Here is a 15767-nt window from a genome sequence, read left to right on the forward strand (position 1 = left end):
CCCGGTGTGCTCACCTGGGCCTCAGTCCAACCCTTCCACCAAGGTCCAGAGATTTGATCATGTCATTGCTGAGAGCTGACTAGACCTTAGCAGTCTCAGGATAGCAAACTCTCTCAAGACTAAAGGGCATACAGTGTCCACTATTCACTGATTTAAAGAAATAACTCTGCGATAGTGTATGATTCCATTTATATGACATATGCACAACAGGCAAATCCATAGAGACAGAAAGTAAATGAGTGATTGCCAAGGGCTGGGAGAGGGGAAGTGAGGAGTGACTGCTACTAAGTATGGGATTCCCTTTCTATGTAATGAAAATACAGGTTTCCTGGGGCGCCTGGGTAGCTCAGTCAGCTGAGTTTTGGCTCAGGTCATGATGCCAGCATTGTGGGATCAAGCCTCATGCAGGGCTCTGTACTGAGTATGGAGCCTGCTTAAGATTCTCTCTCAGTCTCTCTCTTTCTCTCACCCCCCACCCCTCTCCCCTGCTCATGTGTGCTCTCTAAAAATAGAAAAAAAATTTTTTTAATGTGGGTTTCCCCTACTATCCAAAAGTAGACCAGTCCTATGAAACTTTTTGTCAGCCAAAATGGTGTGAAGCAAAGAAGTACCATTTTGTAAAAGCAAAAATTCTCTTCAGATTTCTTTTGGTTAGCAAAAACAGGCACTAATGTAGGTCTTTCATTAAAGCAAAGTGGCATACAGGAAACTTTTGGATAGCAATGGAAACCTGTATTTTAAATTTAGATAGTGGTGAGGAATGTACAAAGTTATGAATATTGAAATCTACTGAGTTCTACACATTAAAATGATGAATTTTACAATATATGTATTGCAATTTATTTTTTCAAACTTTAAAAAAATGTCTATTTATTTATGGGGGGGGGGGGAAGGTACAGAGAGATAGACAGAGAATCCCAAGCAGAGCCCAACACAGGGCTCAAACTCACAAATTATGAGATCATGACCTGAGACGAAATTAATAAGAGTTGTACATTTAACTCACTGAGCCACCAGGCGCCCCGAATTAAAGTGCAATTTAGAAAAACTCTCCAGTGAACCACGTGGCCAACTCCACTTTCCCTCCCTAAGGCCAAGATCCGCTGAGGCCAAAGTCATCAGTGTTTGCTCAGTGAGTACAGCATCAGAGAGGAGATGATTACAGACTGAATGGTGAATAGGGTCAGGTTCTGATGGACTTTATGTCATTTCCCTGTCAAGAATGGATATTTCTATTGGGCTAAACCTCATTTACATGGTGTGGCAGACACAGCTGCCTATTCAATATCCATTCCTCCCCTTCTATGTTTTTTTCTATATAATATATTGGAGTATTTTCAAGTTATATTTCCTTTATTTTTAAGAATTTTAAATGCTTATTTAATTTTAAAATAATTTATTGTCAAATTGGCTTACCTACAACACCCAGTGCTCATCCCAACAAGTGCCATCCTCAATGCCCATCACCCATTTTCCCCTCTCCCCCACCCTCCCATCAACCTTCAGTTTGTTCTCTGTACTTAAGAGTCTCTTATGGTTTGTCTCCCTCCCTTTCTGTTTGTAACCATTTTTTTTCCCCTTCCCTTCCCCCATGAACTTCTGCAAGGATGTAGAGAAATGGGAACCCTCTTGCACTGTTGGTGGGAATGCAACCTGGCGCAGCCCCTCTGGAAAACAGTGTGGAGGTTCCTCAAAAAATTAAAACAGAACTACCCTATGATCCAGCAATAGCGCTGCTAGGAATTTACCCAAAGGATCCAGGAGTGCTGATGCATAGGGGCACATGGACCCCAATGTTCACAGCAGCGCTTTCAATAATAGCCAAATCATGGAAAGAGCCTAAATGTCTATCAACTGATGAATGGATCAAGAAGATGTGGTTTATATACACAATGGACTACTAGTTGGCATTGACAAAGAATGAAATCATGCCATTTGCAGCAACGCGGATGGAACTGGAGGATATTATGCTACGTGAAATAAGTCAGTCAGAGAAAGAGGCTATCATGTTTTTACTCATATGTGGATCTTGAGAAACTCGTCTTCTTTTTTTAAGAAGACACAATTGTTCTGGGTGGCATTCGGCCCAATGTTTCCAAACTTTGCTGATGATAAAAATCACCTGGAATGCTTGTTTAAAAAATCAAAGAGAAGTAAAATAAAAAGACATATCATGGGTTCCCATCCCAGACTCAGCAAATGGTAATTTGTGTATTTTTCACAAGCCTCTTGCCCCAGGTGACTCGAATCATCATCAGGGAAGTTTGAGGAATACTGGTCTCAGCCAATGGGGGCAATCATTCCTATGCGCATCTTTACTAGCACTTCTTGCATCTAGGTGACCATGTGACCAATTCTGGTCAATGAGACCTAAATAAAGTCTATTAGGGAGGTTTTGGGGAAAGCTTTAGCTACTAATGAAAGGAGAAATATACTCGCCCTTCTGCCTTCACCCCTTATTCCTGCCTTGAATGCAGCTATGATGGTTGGCACTAAGAGAAAAGACAAAACAATCGCAGGGACATCAACTTCGCCATTGTGAGCAACTGAAATAATAATGCCAGCAACTGCCTCCTTCTAATTTCTTATTAGATAAGCAAAATAGACCCCAGTCTGTTTAACCCTGTAGTCAACTGTTTGTCCTTTGTGCCAAGTGCATTCCTAATCATATGATGGACACTATCAATGGATCATCTTTGATCATCTCTGTACCTCATGCAGTCAAAGGTCTCTTAAACTCATACTACCCACAATACCTTTCAGCAGGCCATCTCACTTCTTACGACATTTTCTTGCTAACCATCTCTCTTATTGCTCTTGTTCATTGCAACAATCTCAGCCCTGCCACCCTTCTTCCTTCACCCATAGACAAAACCCCTCATCACTATTTAACTATGATGGGTCACCTATTAACCCATCATGATGACTTAGCAGAACCCCCCTTTGACAAATGTTGATTTCTCATGGTGTACTCATGGCTTTTACCTAAAATGAAAATGGTAAATAGTATGCTGGATTTTTGAGCTCATCCAGTCTGTACCCTTACCTTGGCCACTTCTCCCCAGCAAATCAAATTTCATGCCCCTCCCCAAGCAAGTACCCTAGCTAAAGGTAAAACCATAAATACCCATACTGATAATGAATATGCCTTTGGAGTAGCCTATGACGTTGAGTGTTATGGACACAATAGGGTTTCCTTTCAGCAGAGACAAAATTAAAAATGGTCCTTATGTCCAAAATTTATTTGATGCTATACCCCTGCCAGGACCTCTGGCTGTTATTAAAGTCCCTGGTCTTTCTAAGTCTAACTCTCTGGAAGCCAAAGGAAACCACTTTGATGATGTCTCTGCAAAAACCCGCTCTTATGGGATCCGGAGACCAAACCTCTGTCATGGTCCCAAAAACTGTTTCCTCTAGTGACCACCCAAGAGAATTAACGAGGGTAATACAACAATTGGCCCCTGAAAAGGAAAAACAAAATTGGGAATCTCAAGGCTCTTGGTGTCAGCCAAATACTTTGATAAGTCTATACTGCCTGGCCAGTTCTGCAGCTGTCTTTCACCATGCTACCATCCTCAGCCTCCAGGACTGGTCAAACATACAAATGGAATAACTAAAACTCAATTAGCTAAATCAGTTGAGATCTCCCAAATACCCTGGCCAAAAGCATTACCACTGGTTCTTCTAAACTTTAGATCTACTCTCTTCAGGATACATAAATTTTGGTCTGTTGAAATAACTATGGAATGGCCAATGCACTTAGCCCTGACTTCTTTGGACCTACAATAAATACAGAGGGAGATGTACTTCAGTTTTACAATGACCTGATCAAGTCCACTGAAAATAATCACAGTGAACTCCTGGGAGACGAAGACATCAAATATCACACTTTACAGTCTGGAGATTCATCTATTGGAAAGGTATCTCTATGGAGATTGCTTTCACTGTCACTGAAAGGCCCCTACCAGATGTTAATAACTAACTTCTGAGCAGCCAAACTTCAAGGAATACTCTTGAATCCCTATGTCTCATCTGAAAAAAAGGCCCCAAATCTGAATGGGCTGGCACACCATCTGGTGACCAAAAACTGAAAATGCCAAGAACTTAAGCAGATGGTATCAGAAGTAGACAGCATGCACGAGATGTATGGACCAGGCCTATATAACTTTCTTTTTTTTTATTTTTTTATTTTTTCTCTTCTTACTCTATGCTTAATCATGTTCAGGCCTTTGTTTTTTCCTGAGATTTCCTATTATCCTTTATTCTAATTTTAATATATCCTTTTAGCTCTACCTTACCAAAAAACCTCTGTTTCTGCTAAACTTACTGATTTCTGGATTTATGCAAGAATAAACAATACTCATGATGAGCCTGAGTTTATGACCTGGCCACTATCTTTAGCAGGATGGCAAAACCTACCTGGCCAAGGTGTAGGATTTTCCTTTGGTACTTTTGAAATCACATGTCTTCCCTTCTGGAAAACTGGCACAAAATATTATGGTTTTCCATTGGGTACCCTCTACTCATAAGGGGATACCTTCACTCAGGTCTGGACTCTTACCCCAAATCTTTCTTTGTTTCAAAAACAATGATAGGAATGGCAGAACTCTAGGATATCTCTCAGTCAATATTTGTAACTGTACTATTTTATGTGACCCAGATGAACATGAATTCACTCCTTACTAGAATCCAGAAGAGTATATCATCTTCCCTATTAAGTTATCTCTATGGTGGGGCAATAAAAATACAAAAAGATGGGAAAATGGGAAGCTAATATGCTCCCACTCAATGATCATTCATTGGGAATTGACCAAAAATCTGGTAAAAGATGGAAACTTAATTCAACTTACTGTTTCTCTGGAGATCTTCCAGATTGCAACCAAAATCTTACTTATTTGTTAGAAAGTTACTCATTTGTTAGTTCAGGTCTATAGAAATTTAAGGTGCTCAGGTAACCATCCCAATAATGCTAGTAAAACAGATTATCATGTGCTTTGTATAAATGATTATATTTCTGATCATGAGATTTTTCTTTCATTCCAGGGAAAAGAATGTGGGCAAAAGGTCCCAATTATACCTTATCCTTAGAGGTCATTGGGTATTTCTTTTTATGTGGAAGAAACATATTCTACACTTCGCCTCAACTGGAAGAGATGTGGAGGGATTGCTGCCTTACCCTTGATACCGAAATTAGACACACTCTTCCTTCTACTGCATATATACCTAATGTAGGGTCTTTCTCTTATCAACTTTAAAGGATATGTCAGAACTGGGAAGGTTATAATTATGGATGGATGCCTACAGAAGGCCCTACAGTGGACAGAAAAGGTTTTGGCATGCTTTCACCAGAGCTTCCTTCCTTGAGTTGAAGTAGCAAAACTTAAAAAAAAAAAAAAAAAAAAGTTCACAATCCTTCTATAGTCATGCCCACCACCTTCAATGCTTCTGTCCAAGCTTTTGAATATCAACAGACCCAAATGGATAGCCTTGCAGAAGTACTTCTACAAAACTGCGGGGCCCTAACCCTCTTCCAGCAGGGGAAACCTGTGTTCTACTTGGAGAAGAATGTTATCTTTATGTCAGTGAGTCAGGGAAAATAACACAAGAACTAAAAATAATGAAGGACATTATCAAGCTGGTAGCCGAAGCTGGCCAAGCTCCCGGAACTCAGGACATTTTAGATCTATTAAACACAGGCAGTTGGGGAAACTGAGAAATGCATTTCAATCACTAGCTGTCATTGGGCTTTTTGTACTCACTTTAATCTTTTCAACTAAATTTCTACTGTTTTTGTATTAATAAGCAAATGTCTTCTTCCTAAATGTATGTACAAAATACAATTCTTTTCCTTTCAAAAAGCGTTTCCTGAAACTCAAATGACCATGGAAATTAAACCCTAAAGGGGCAGAATTGAGATTCCTTCCTTTCTCAATCCTCTTATTGTTCAAATGAGGCCACTGAAATTCCATATCATTTCCGTCCTCCCTGGGATGAGACCTGAGGATGGGGTCCTCCTCAGTTCTGTGAGGAAAGACAACTGAGGATGGTCCTCAGCTCCATGGGAAAAGCCACCTGAGGACAACCCTCCTCAGCTCCATATAATCCACCCATAAAGAACTATACTGTTGACAAGGATTAACAAATACACCTGAAGAACATAACTGATCGGCAACGTTTTCTGTGAAAGATCTTGACCAAAAGGGAGAAATGTGAAAGAATTGCAATCGAAAACAGAACCAGAGGATATAAGGTGGAGAATCTCACGCATGTGCCCTAAGGAAAACAAACTTAAGGACTGACTGCTTTCCTGTAAATGCCTGGTTTACAAAAACAAACAAAACAAAAAAACCCAAACTGGTAATAATGGAATTTTCTTTTTTTTTAAATTTTTATAGTTTATTTATTTTTAAGACAGAGAGAGACAGTGCATGAGTGGGGGAGGGTCAGAGAGAGAGGGAGACACAGAATCCGAAACAGGCTCCAGACTCTGAGCTGTCCGCACAGAGCCCAATGCGGGGTTCAAACCCACGAACTGTGAGATGTGACCTGAGCCGAAGTCGGACGCTTAACTGACTGAGCCACCCAGGCACCCCAATAATGGAATTTTCTTAAATGACAGAGAAGTAATCAAGGATTGCTTCATATCAACCTTGGAAAATTCTGTTTATGGTTTCCAGAGGCCTGAACAAGAAATGACCCAGGTCACCTGGTTTTGCAAAATGACCTGAGGTGAGCTTTGTTTGTATGACTGGACTGGTTTTGTCTGCTTGGGCAATTTTTTAAGCTGGTCTCTACTTGTTTTGATTTTAAAAAAGATTCCAACTGAACTCTCCCCTCTTTATATTCCCTGCCCAGAAATATAGCCTACCCCACATCTTCGGCAGACTTGCCTGTCGCTTGCTATGGTTTGTGTGTCCCAAATTACAGTTCCTTGGCTATTCCCAAATAAACTCACACTTATGATTTTCAGCTTGCCTTTTCATTTAGGTCAACAAAGACAATCTTCATTTTCAAAAACTTGGGGAAAAATACTGGATCTACTCGTAAAAATCAAATGGGCCATCACCACATCTGGTTTCTTAATGTGTCCCTGTCACATGGAGAACCAATGAACTGGGACAAGGGTATGGTGGCACGCAGAGGACTCACCTTGGTCAATGCCCATTCTAGGTAGAAGTCTTTAGAGAAAGGATTGGGCTACATTTATTGAGTACCTACTGTCTATCTGGAGCTGTGGGAGGCATTACACATAAGTGTTAATATACCAAGGTTCAAGACCCCAACTTAAGGCCCAGATAGGTCTTAAGAATCATAGTCACTCTGAGGTAACCTGAATAAGGGAGACAGCTGTGATATGCAAATACCCTGTGACCCAGCCATAAATTAAGCTGTTTTACCTTCCAGCCTAGAAAACAGGCAGAAAGAAGGTAATATTTAAGGAAGTGAAATTACTGATTTATTTTTTAAAATTCCAATTTCAGTGTTACCTTAAATATGTATTTTGTTCAGTTTAAGGCTGTTAACTCATTTTTGCTTATTGATATAGTGAAACTTCCCAGAAGTCTGGCTTTCATTTACCTAGAATATTAATATTTGGGAGGAGTTATCACCTCTCCTTATATCAAGGTTTTTCACTTGTGTCTTGGGTGTGTAGAGGTCTTTTTAAAATCTGGCTCAACCAAATCCTGCCCTCAATTTGATGACGTGAGAATAGTTCAAAGGTTAGAGTACTGTGTTCATTTAAATGCTGAGATACCTATTAGAACTTTAAGAAGATAGGAGAGTGGTCTTGATTCTTGCTTATCACAAAGAAGTTCTTACACCCAAGGGTCTTAGCTGGTTTAGAACTACCAGTGAATGACAGAGGCAAAATCCAAAGAGGCCCAGCTTCTGGCAGGTGTATTTTCAGCCAACAGCAAGATGGTGTTTTTCCCAAAATGGTCACAGCAATGAATTTCTAGAACTCTACCATTCTCCATCAAGAGCCAAAGTTTCCCCCCCTCCTCTTCCTTTAGGCCTCGATGGGATGCCTGTCTGCTTCAACAAAGAAAACATAGCTGAAGTAATGTCGTATGTATGAGTCCCAAGGCTGGATCACAAAAGGTGATACTCTTTCACCTGCGCTTTCTCACTCCCAGGACACTGCCCTTGAAAGCAGCCACCATGCTATGAGGAACCCCTAACTAGCCCTCATGGCGAGATGAAATGGACAAGATCTGAGGCTCTCAGGGACAGTCAGCATCAACCACAAGTAATGTGAGTCAATGAGCCTTCAATGGCTTCTAGCCCCTCATCTTTGAGCCACCCTAGCTAATGTACAGTGGAGCGCAGGTGAGCCCTTCTGGGCCCTGTGCAAATTGCGGATTCAGAAGCAAAATAAACACTGTTATTGTTTTAACTAAGTTTTGAGCTTAGCAAGTGGAATACAGACTCAGAATTGAATGCACATATGTGTGCATTCACCTGAATTTCACCTGAAACAAAATAAACTTTATCTTTTACCCCCCACTTTTATCCCCAAATGCAGGCAGAAAAAAAAATATACATACATCTTCCAATAGTGATGTGCTGCTGCAGGGTGCTTATATAGAGCTGCAGAGTCAGCTGGGGAGCAGAGCCCAGGAAAGCCTGGATCACCGATGCTCGGCTGAATGCAGATCGGTGGGTGAAGAGCTTGCCCTCGGCCTGGCCGACTTCTTTCTCGATTTCTTCTGAGAAGCCATTCTTGGGCATCTGTCGCTTCTTGGTGATGCTGACATAAGGCTCTTCGATGTGGCTCGATTGACAATAGATGCAGAAGACTTCAAAACACCTGGAAACATATCAGCAAGTCATGATAATCAGAGAGCCAGGATTCTGTCTTTCCTCAGCTATCCTGCTTATACTTATCCTGATTCTCAAAGCTTTGATTTGGCTACTCTGAGGTATAGCCCCTTCTCTAAAATCATCCACTCCAAGGAGTTCTAAGCAAGCAGGCAGTCCTCTTGGTCAACTGGAAATTAGTGTGAACCTAACTGAGAGATGACAACCAAAGACCAGTGAGGCAAGGAAACCAAGTAGGGAATGGGAAGTGGTTCGGGCTCCAGAGCCATAGAAGAATGTTCTCTTTCCCTTCATGACCCTTACTAGCTGTGCAGCCCTGGTCAAGTCTTTCAACCCTTGAATCCTTTCCCTCAATTATAAAGCAGAGGTAATATGTACTTTGCCACACTATTACAGAAGGAATACAGTATATGGACACTTCCCTAAAAGACTACAGTATACTACCCAGCTCTCTGCTCTCATAAACCCTTATGGGACATGACTAAAGTCAGTCATTCCTGGAGGTCTGTCAGCTACGTCTTACTTATGGAATAAGCCTGCCCTAGGGATGGAGCCTTAACAAGTCACCTTTCTAGACTGACAGAGTGCCTGGCTTCTAAAATTAGATTTTCCTCTCTAGGTAATGATATGGATACCAAACGGAGGAAGAGTACTGATGTGTGTGACTGACTTCGAAGTATGCACACACACGCACACACGCAAATGGATTGATGACTCGATCGAGGAATGGATGGATGTGTGAAGCAAAATGTTAACTGTAGAAGCTAGGTGGTGACTACTTGGGTGTTCACTGTACAATTCTTTCAAGTTGCCTTCTGTATATTTGAAAATCTTCATAATAAAATGCTGGGGGAAATGAGTTTTTCTTAGGAATAAGAAAAATGCTCACGGCCTTAAGTGTAAAAATTGCTAAAGGACTTTTTTTCTTTTCTAAACACGCATTTTTATAACCACCTTATAATGCGGCCGAAAGATTTTATGGCTTCATCTACTTCACTGAATGCTGTTAACTTTGTACTCTCACTTGAGGCAACTATGGCAACAAGAATATGTTTATAATTTTAAATAATAAAACTTTACGTAAGAGAGGAAATGCAAGAGCCTCCCTGGTGAGTACAAAGTAGACATATTTTATGACCATTACCTTTGTTCATTTGTTCCTGGGAGAAGGTACATAGCAGTTTGTGTCTGTGTGTGTGTGTGCATGTCCCTGAGAGAGAGAGAGAGAGAGAGAGAGAGAAGAGAGAGAAGCGGAGGAAACAGATTTGTCTGCTACATTTTGTCCAATGGGGTCACAGCCACTTTAGTATAATACATAAAAACAGGTAAAACGGCCTGGGCCTATTTGTTCAACTGAAAATCATGAAATTCAGGTTATGAGTTCAAGTCCAGATAATCCAACTGAATTTTCTCTGAGGAAAACTTCCAGTCTATGAGAACTGTTTGAGGCCTAGCAACTTCACACAACAAGGACAAGAAGACAGAATATAATGACCATCATCTTAATTCTCAACTATGTGATTATGTGATGAATGCAGATGTACTCTGCTAGTGCTGTGGGGAATGCAAAGACAGCTGGGGTACCCCTGCCTCATTCTGAGGTGTTCACAATCTAAATGGAAAATGGCACATATATGTAATAAGGATAATAATGAATACGACTAATATTTATATAGCACTCTCAGTTTATAAAATATTTCTCAAATATTAACTCAGAAAGCCTAATGCAAGAATTTGAATCATAGCATTATTTGTAATGGCACAGTTCGAGGAATACTCTAAGGGTCCCCAAATTAAACAATAATTAAATAAGTCATAATATACGTATTCAATGGAGTATTACCCACTCCTTAAAATTGATGGTATAGACATACATGTACTAATACATAAAAATGTTTACTGTATTTGATAAGTGAAAGGAGTAGATTAGAATAGAATATACAGAGAGGATTCCATTTTTTATAAAAAGAAAATTACATGTATAAAAAATATATATCAATCACACATACACATACACATACACACTGAAGTGCTTGAGCTGGCTCATACTGACTTAAGAAACTGTTAAGTAGTTAGGAATCATGTGAGCCAGTTGTTAAAAAAACTGGTAGCTTGAGGGGCGCCTGGGTGACTCAGTCGCTTAAGCATCCAACTTCAGCTCAGGTCATGATCTCACAATTTGTGGGTTCGAGCCTCGCACTGGGCTCTGTGCTGACAGCTGAGAGCCCGGAGCCTGCTTCAGATTCTGTGTCTCCCTCTCTTTTTCTGCCCCTTCCCCGCTCATACTCTGTCTCTTTCTCTCTCAAAATATAAACAAACATTAAAAAAGAAAACTGGTAGCTTGAAATAGGCCATGATGGGATTATCTGCATCACAGAAATCAGTAGACACTGCAATTCAGGGCTTTTCTGCCAAGAGACAGTTTGCCAGCTTACCACTATGAGAATATTAGTAAGGTTATACAACAAAATGTTAAAAATTGTTCTCTTTAGGCAGATTAGAGGGTTTTTTAAAAAAATTGTGTTTATCTGTTTTCTGCTCTTCCGTCCTTCAGGCAACCAAAGTTTCACCTGAATAAAATCAGGCTTAGAATTTTTAAACACTAAACAAGTAAATAGCAGCACATGCTAAGAGGTGAATGAATGAAAATCAAGGTTCAGAGGAGAAAGCAATTCTCTTAATGCTGAGCGACATACTGTATTAAACAGACAGCATGTGCAGAATTGTTGACAAACTGAAACCTTAGTGCATCTACTGGTAGACAACAGAAGGTCCCAGGATGGCTAATCACAGAGGTGGCCCAGGTGGACGCCCTCGCAACCCACTGTTTTTCCCAATCACTACATTTACCTTAGCACAGACTTTTTTACACAGAGTAAATGCTTAATAACTTTGTGTATTATCCTGAGACTTCACTACTTGCCACTAACTGCTTAAGAAAATTGATAAGAAACAAACTCGCATTCTTCTTGGAACTCTGCAAGACTCATCTAATTACTCCCCCACCCCATTTTTTTTTTTTTTTTTGCTTGAGAGGCTGTCTAAACACAGCTGTAAATTAAATATTTTCATCAAAATTGTTCAAGGTTGTTTTTCAGTATCGTGCAGACCAAGGGTTGGCAAACATTTTCTGAAAGTATTTACAGAGAGTAAGTATTTTAGGCTTTGCAGGTCACAGTCTGTATTGCAACGACTCAACTCTGCCACCGTGGTGCAAAAGTGGCTATTCACGATACTTAAATGAATGGGCATGTCTGTGTTCCAATAAAACTTTATTTACAAAAGGAAGTAGTGGGGGGGATTTGGCCTGTGAGGCATAGTCTGCCAGTTCATAATGTAGATAATCAGCAGGCTGATCTATTCTTTTCACTTTATCCCATTTTCAAGCATCACAGTAGAAGGAGTTTTATTCCTTAGCTGAAACCATGCTTGTTGGTGTCTGTGCAAATAACCTGTGGTACCAGAGACCCACTTAAAAATACGTTTTCAAAAGAAATAGTGACTATGTTATTTCCTACACCTACATGCTTTCATGAGGTGACACAAGAACCAAACTAGTCAAACAGAAAGTGCCATGTGACCTTTGAAAAGCCACTTGCATGATCTCCCTGAGCCTCGATTTCTCAACTGTAACAAAAAAGATAATGACAATTAGGTCACAGGGTTTTACAGTGGATGGTTATATACCATATGTAAAAGCATTTTGTAAACAAAAAAAAAGCTCTTTAAATTTAGGCTACTATTATTTTAAAGTCTTGTGAAAGCTTAATATAGAAAGTAATACTATGGCGAATCATTTTGCAATGTTCTATAAAAAAATTACTAGAACTTCATAGCTTTCAGTTTTACAAACCCAGATTTTCACGTACCATTTTCCCCCTCATTTTATCAGTAAACAAAAATGAAGAAAAACTGCTTGAACTTGAAAGTTGTTTATATTTATTCCTTCTCCCAATAACTTTATAAAATTAACATAACTCTAAAAAAATGATAAATTCTGTTGTTGTCGCGAAGTGTTTTTCCCCACTCTGGTTTTCCAGAATATCTACTATCATTCGCAAAAGATTGTCCTTAAAATTAAAAAAAAAAAAAAAAAAGAAATTCAAGATAGTGTTCAATGCTTGTAATCATTCAAAGCCAGCCTTAATAAGGAAACAACCAGACAAACCGCAATTACACTTTTAAATAGAAGACTGATAAGTGAACTATGGTCCTCTCCCAGTGCTTCTCTAGGGGAAAGAAGAAGTGGGGCCTAGTTTTTAGTATTCAGCCTATAATCATTACAGTGTAATGTGGCATTGAGTGAACTCAGAAACAGCATCTTACCTGAAAAGAACATGAGTTTGGCTAGCTAGTGCCTAACCAAAAATAAACAGAGCTAATTTTTCCAAAAGCAATTTCAAAATATTACTAAGTCAAATCAATAAGGATGGGAAAGAAACATACCATGACTCTCCTTTGTCTGGGGGAGATAATTTTGATCTTTAAGTAAAGCTAATGTCTTGGAGTAACTGTCAGCAGGAAAAACTTCCAGTAAGATATTAAGTCATGCTAATACACAGCAGCAAATTGCTTTTCACATAATCTAGAAGCTAAGAGGGTTGGAACCACATTTTGTGTATCTCAGCTCTAGGATCATGGGTCCAAGATCTCCTTGAAATAAATGAGCTGCATTAGAATGAGAGTCCTTATTGACAGAAGTGGGTTGTCTGTTGTTTTATTTTCTGTTTCATTCCATTTTTCCCCCAAGAAGACAATGATTCCTTTAGAATTTTCTGTAAATAGAGGTCTTTTTATGGTGTTGAAACTTTTTTATATAGCTGAGAAGTTATGTCTTCAAAGCACCAACTTTTTTAAAAATAAAGTTGAAATATCTTTACTATAAAACTGAAAAATGTATTCCTATATCCCTATTAACTTGGAAACAAAAAACAAAAAACTGAAAAATGTAGAGAACTATATAATAAATGAAAAAAACATGATGCACTTTTCTATATTTTTCAGAAGAAAATTAAAATCCCCTATAAACCCATCATCCAGAAATTACTACTCTCTGTAACTTGGTATATTTCCTAGAGCTCAGGTATATATGTGCCATTCAAATTTTATACATATTTTGTCATTAGCTTTGTCTTGGATCATTCTTCATATTCAGAAATATTTCAAAAGGCAGTGATGGCAGAGTGGCTCACCTGGATATTTAGGTTGTTTTTTTTTAAATTTTGCCAAGATGACCAAACTTACTTAATTTAAGATGCAAGTATTGATAAAACGTACTTCACAATCCTCTGCTCTCTTTCCCGGATGATAGGGAATATAATTAACCAAACCCAATTTCTTAGAAGCCTTCTGAAGGTGGTCTGGGGTGTCATTTTCCTGATCCATAAAATGGGAACAGTAACATCTACTTCATGGTGAGGATTCAAGGCACTGAGAGATATAACTACCTTCCAAACCACCCGGCACAAGGAACACTGAGAAATATCCGTTCCCCTTCATCTGTCACTTCATTTAAACGTGAGCAATGAGGGGCACCTGGGTGGCTCGGTTGGTTAAGCAGCCGACTTCAGCTCAGGTCATGATCTCGCGGTTCGTGGGTTCGAGCCCCATGTCGGGCTCTCTGTTGACAGCCAGCTCAGAGCCTGGAGCCTGTTTCAGATTCTGTATCTCCCTCTTTCTCTGACCTTCCCCTGCTCACTCTGTCTCTGTCTCTCTCTCTCAGAAATAAATAAAACAGGGGCGCCTGGGTGGCTTAGTCGGTTAAGCGTCCGACTTTCGCTTAGGTCATGATCTCACGGGTCGTGGGTTCGAGCCCCGCGTCGGGCTCTGTGCTGACTGCGAGCTCAGAGCCTGGAGCCTGTTTCAGTCTGTGACTCCCTCTCTATCTGACCCTCCCCTGCTCACGCTGTCTCTCTCTCTCTCTCCTAGAAATAAATAAAAAACATTAAAAAAAAAAAAAGAAAGAAAGAAAACATTAAAAAAAATTAAAAAAAAAACGTGAGCAATGAATTTTCTTTTCACAGATGAGATTAATAAATGATGAGTGCCTTGCCCAAAGTCAGATCCCAATGATTTTACTGAGCGGGATTACAATCAGGATGCCACGGCCTACTTGGCCAGAGAAGACTAACTCCTCCCTAAATGGCTCCAAATTGCATGACTTTGAAAATTCTCCTCTCTCTCTCCTTTTTTTTACCTAACTCTTCTCTTGCTCTCAGATGTCAGTAGCAACATCTTAGTCCTGCTTATGGATGGGTTTCTCTTCCTTTCTAGGATTCTGTGGCTTCTGGAGGCTCAGAAATTTGTTCGCCAAGTTCGTCCTGATTGCGTGTGAACCCCCAGTCAGTATCATGAATGCCAGCAGGGACACCTGTATTTAATATGAGGTGCAAAGTTTTACAATAGGGCTCTCTGAACTCTATCTTGCTACTGGACTTTTTTGTCTATGCTTGTGTTGGGAGTGGGGAGATAGTGCCTGGTAGGAAAGGTTCCTGGCAAGCTGAATTTTCTGGTAGCTGAGCTCTGGCCTTTCTATCCCTTCCCATTCCTTTATCACCTGTGTCTAAATGCAGTCTTATAAATTGCTTTCTAATCCAGAAAAAAGTCCTTTGGTTTGCTTTTCCTACAGAGTCGAAAGCTGTCAGAACAACACATTTTAAACTCTTTTCATGGTCCTTAGACAAGCCAAAGTCTACCTCATTACCATGCAGTCTACCTGCTTGGTGTTAATAAAAATTAATTTCCAGAAATGTCGCTAATAGTTTTCCTCAATGCCCTGCAAGTTTCTGCCTTCGTGGCACACTGTGTTCTAGCTGCAGTGACTGTGTTTATAAGTTAGGCAAGGCCGGAAGGCATGTCTACAACCCGGTACGTTTCCACAGCAAGAGAATGATGCGTGGATTTCTAGAACTCAGTACGAGAAGTAGATTAATATTTGTAAAGCG

At 39.9% G+C, this 15767-nt stretch overlaps 1 protein-coding gene across 1 annotated transcript in view; it reads right to left on the minus strand.

Moving 5' to 3' along the window:
- The window catches only part of XK (X-linked Kx blood group), a 53534-nt gene that overhangs the window by 36952 nt on the left and 815 nt on the right, over positions 1–15767 (minus strand). The window contains exon 2 of the mRNA XM_039256708.1: positions 8550–8812. Within this exon, the coding sequence (XP_039112639.1) occupies positions 8550–8812 (263 nt within the window). The remainder of the gene's footprint in view (positions 1–8549; positions 8813–15767) is intronic.

The sequence above is a fragment of the Hyaena hyaena genome, unplaced genomic scaffold (genome assembly GCF_003009895.1).
Source record: "Hyaena hyaena isolate Hyena2069 unplaced genomic scaffold, ASM300989v1 scaffold_12, whole genome shotgun sequence".
Taxonomy (NCBI): Eukaryota; Metazoa; Chordata; class Mammalia; order Carnivora; family Hyaenidae; genus Hyaena; species Hyaena hyaena.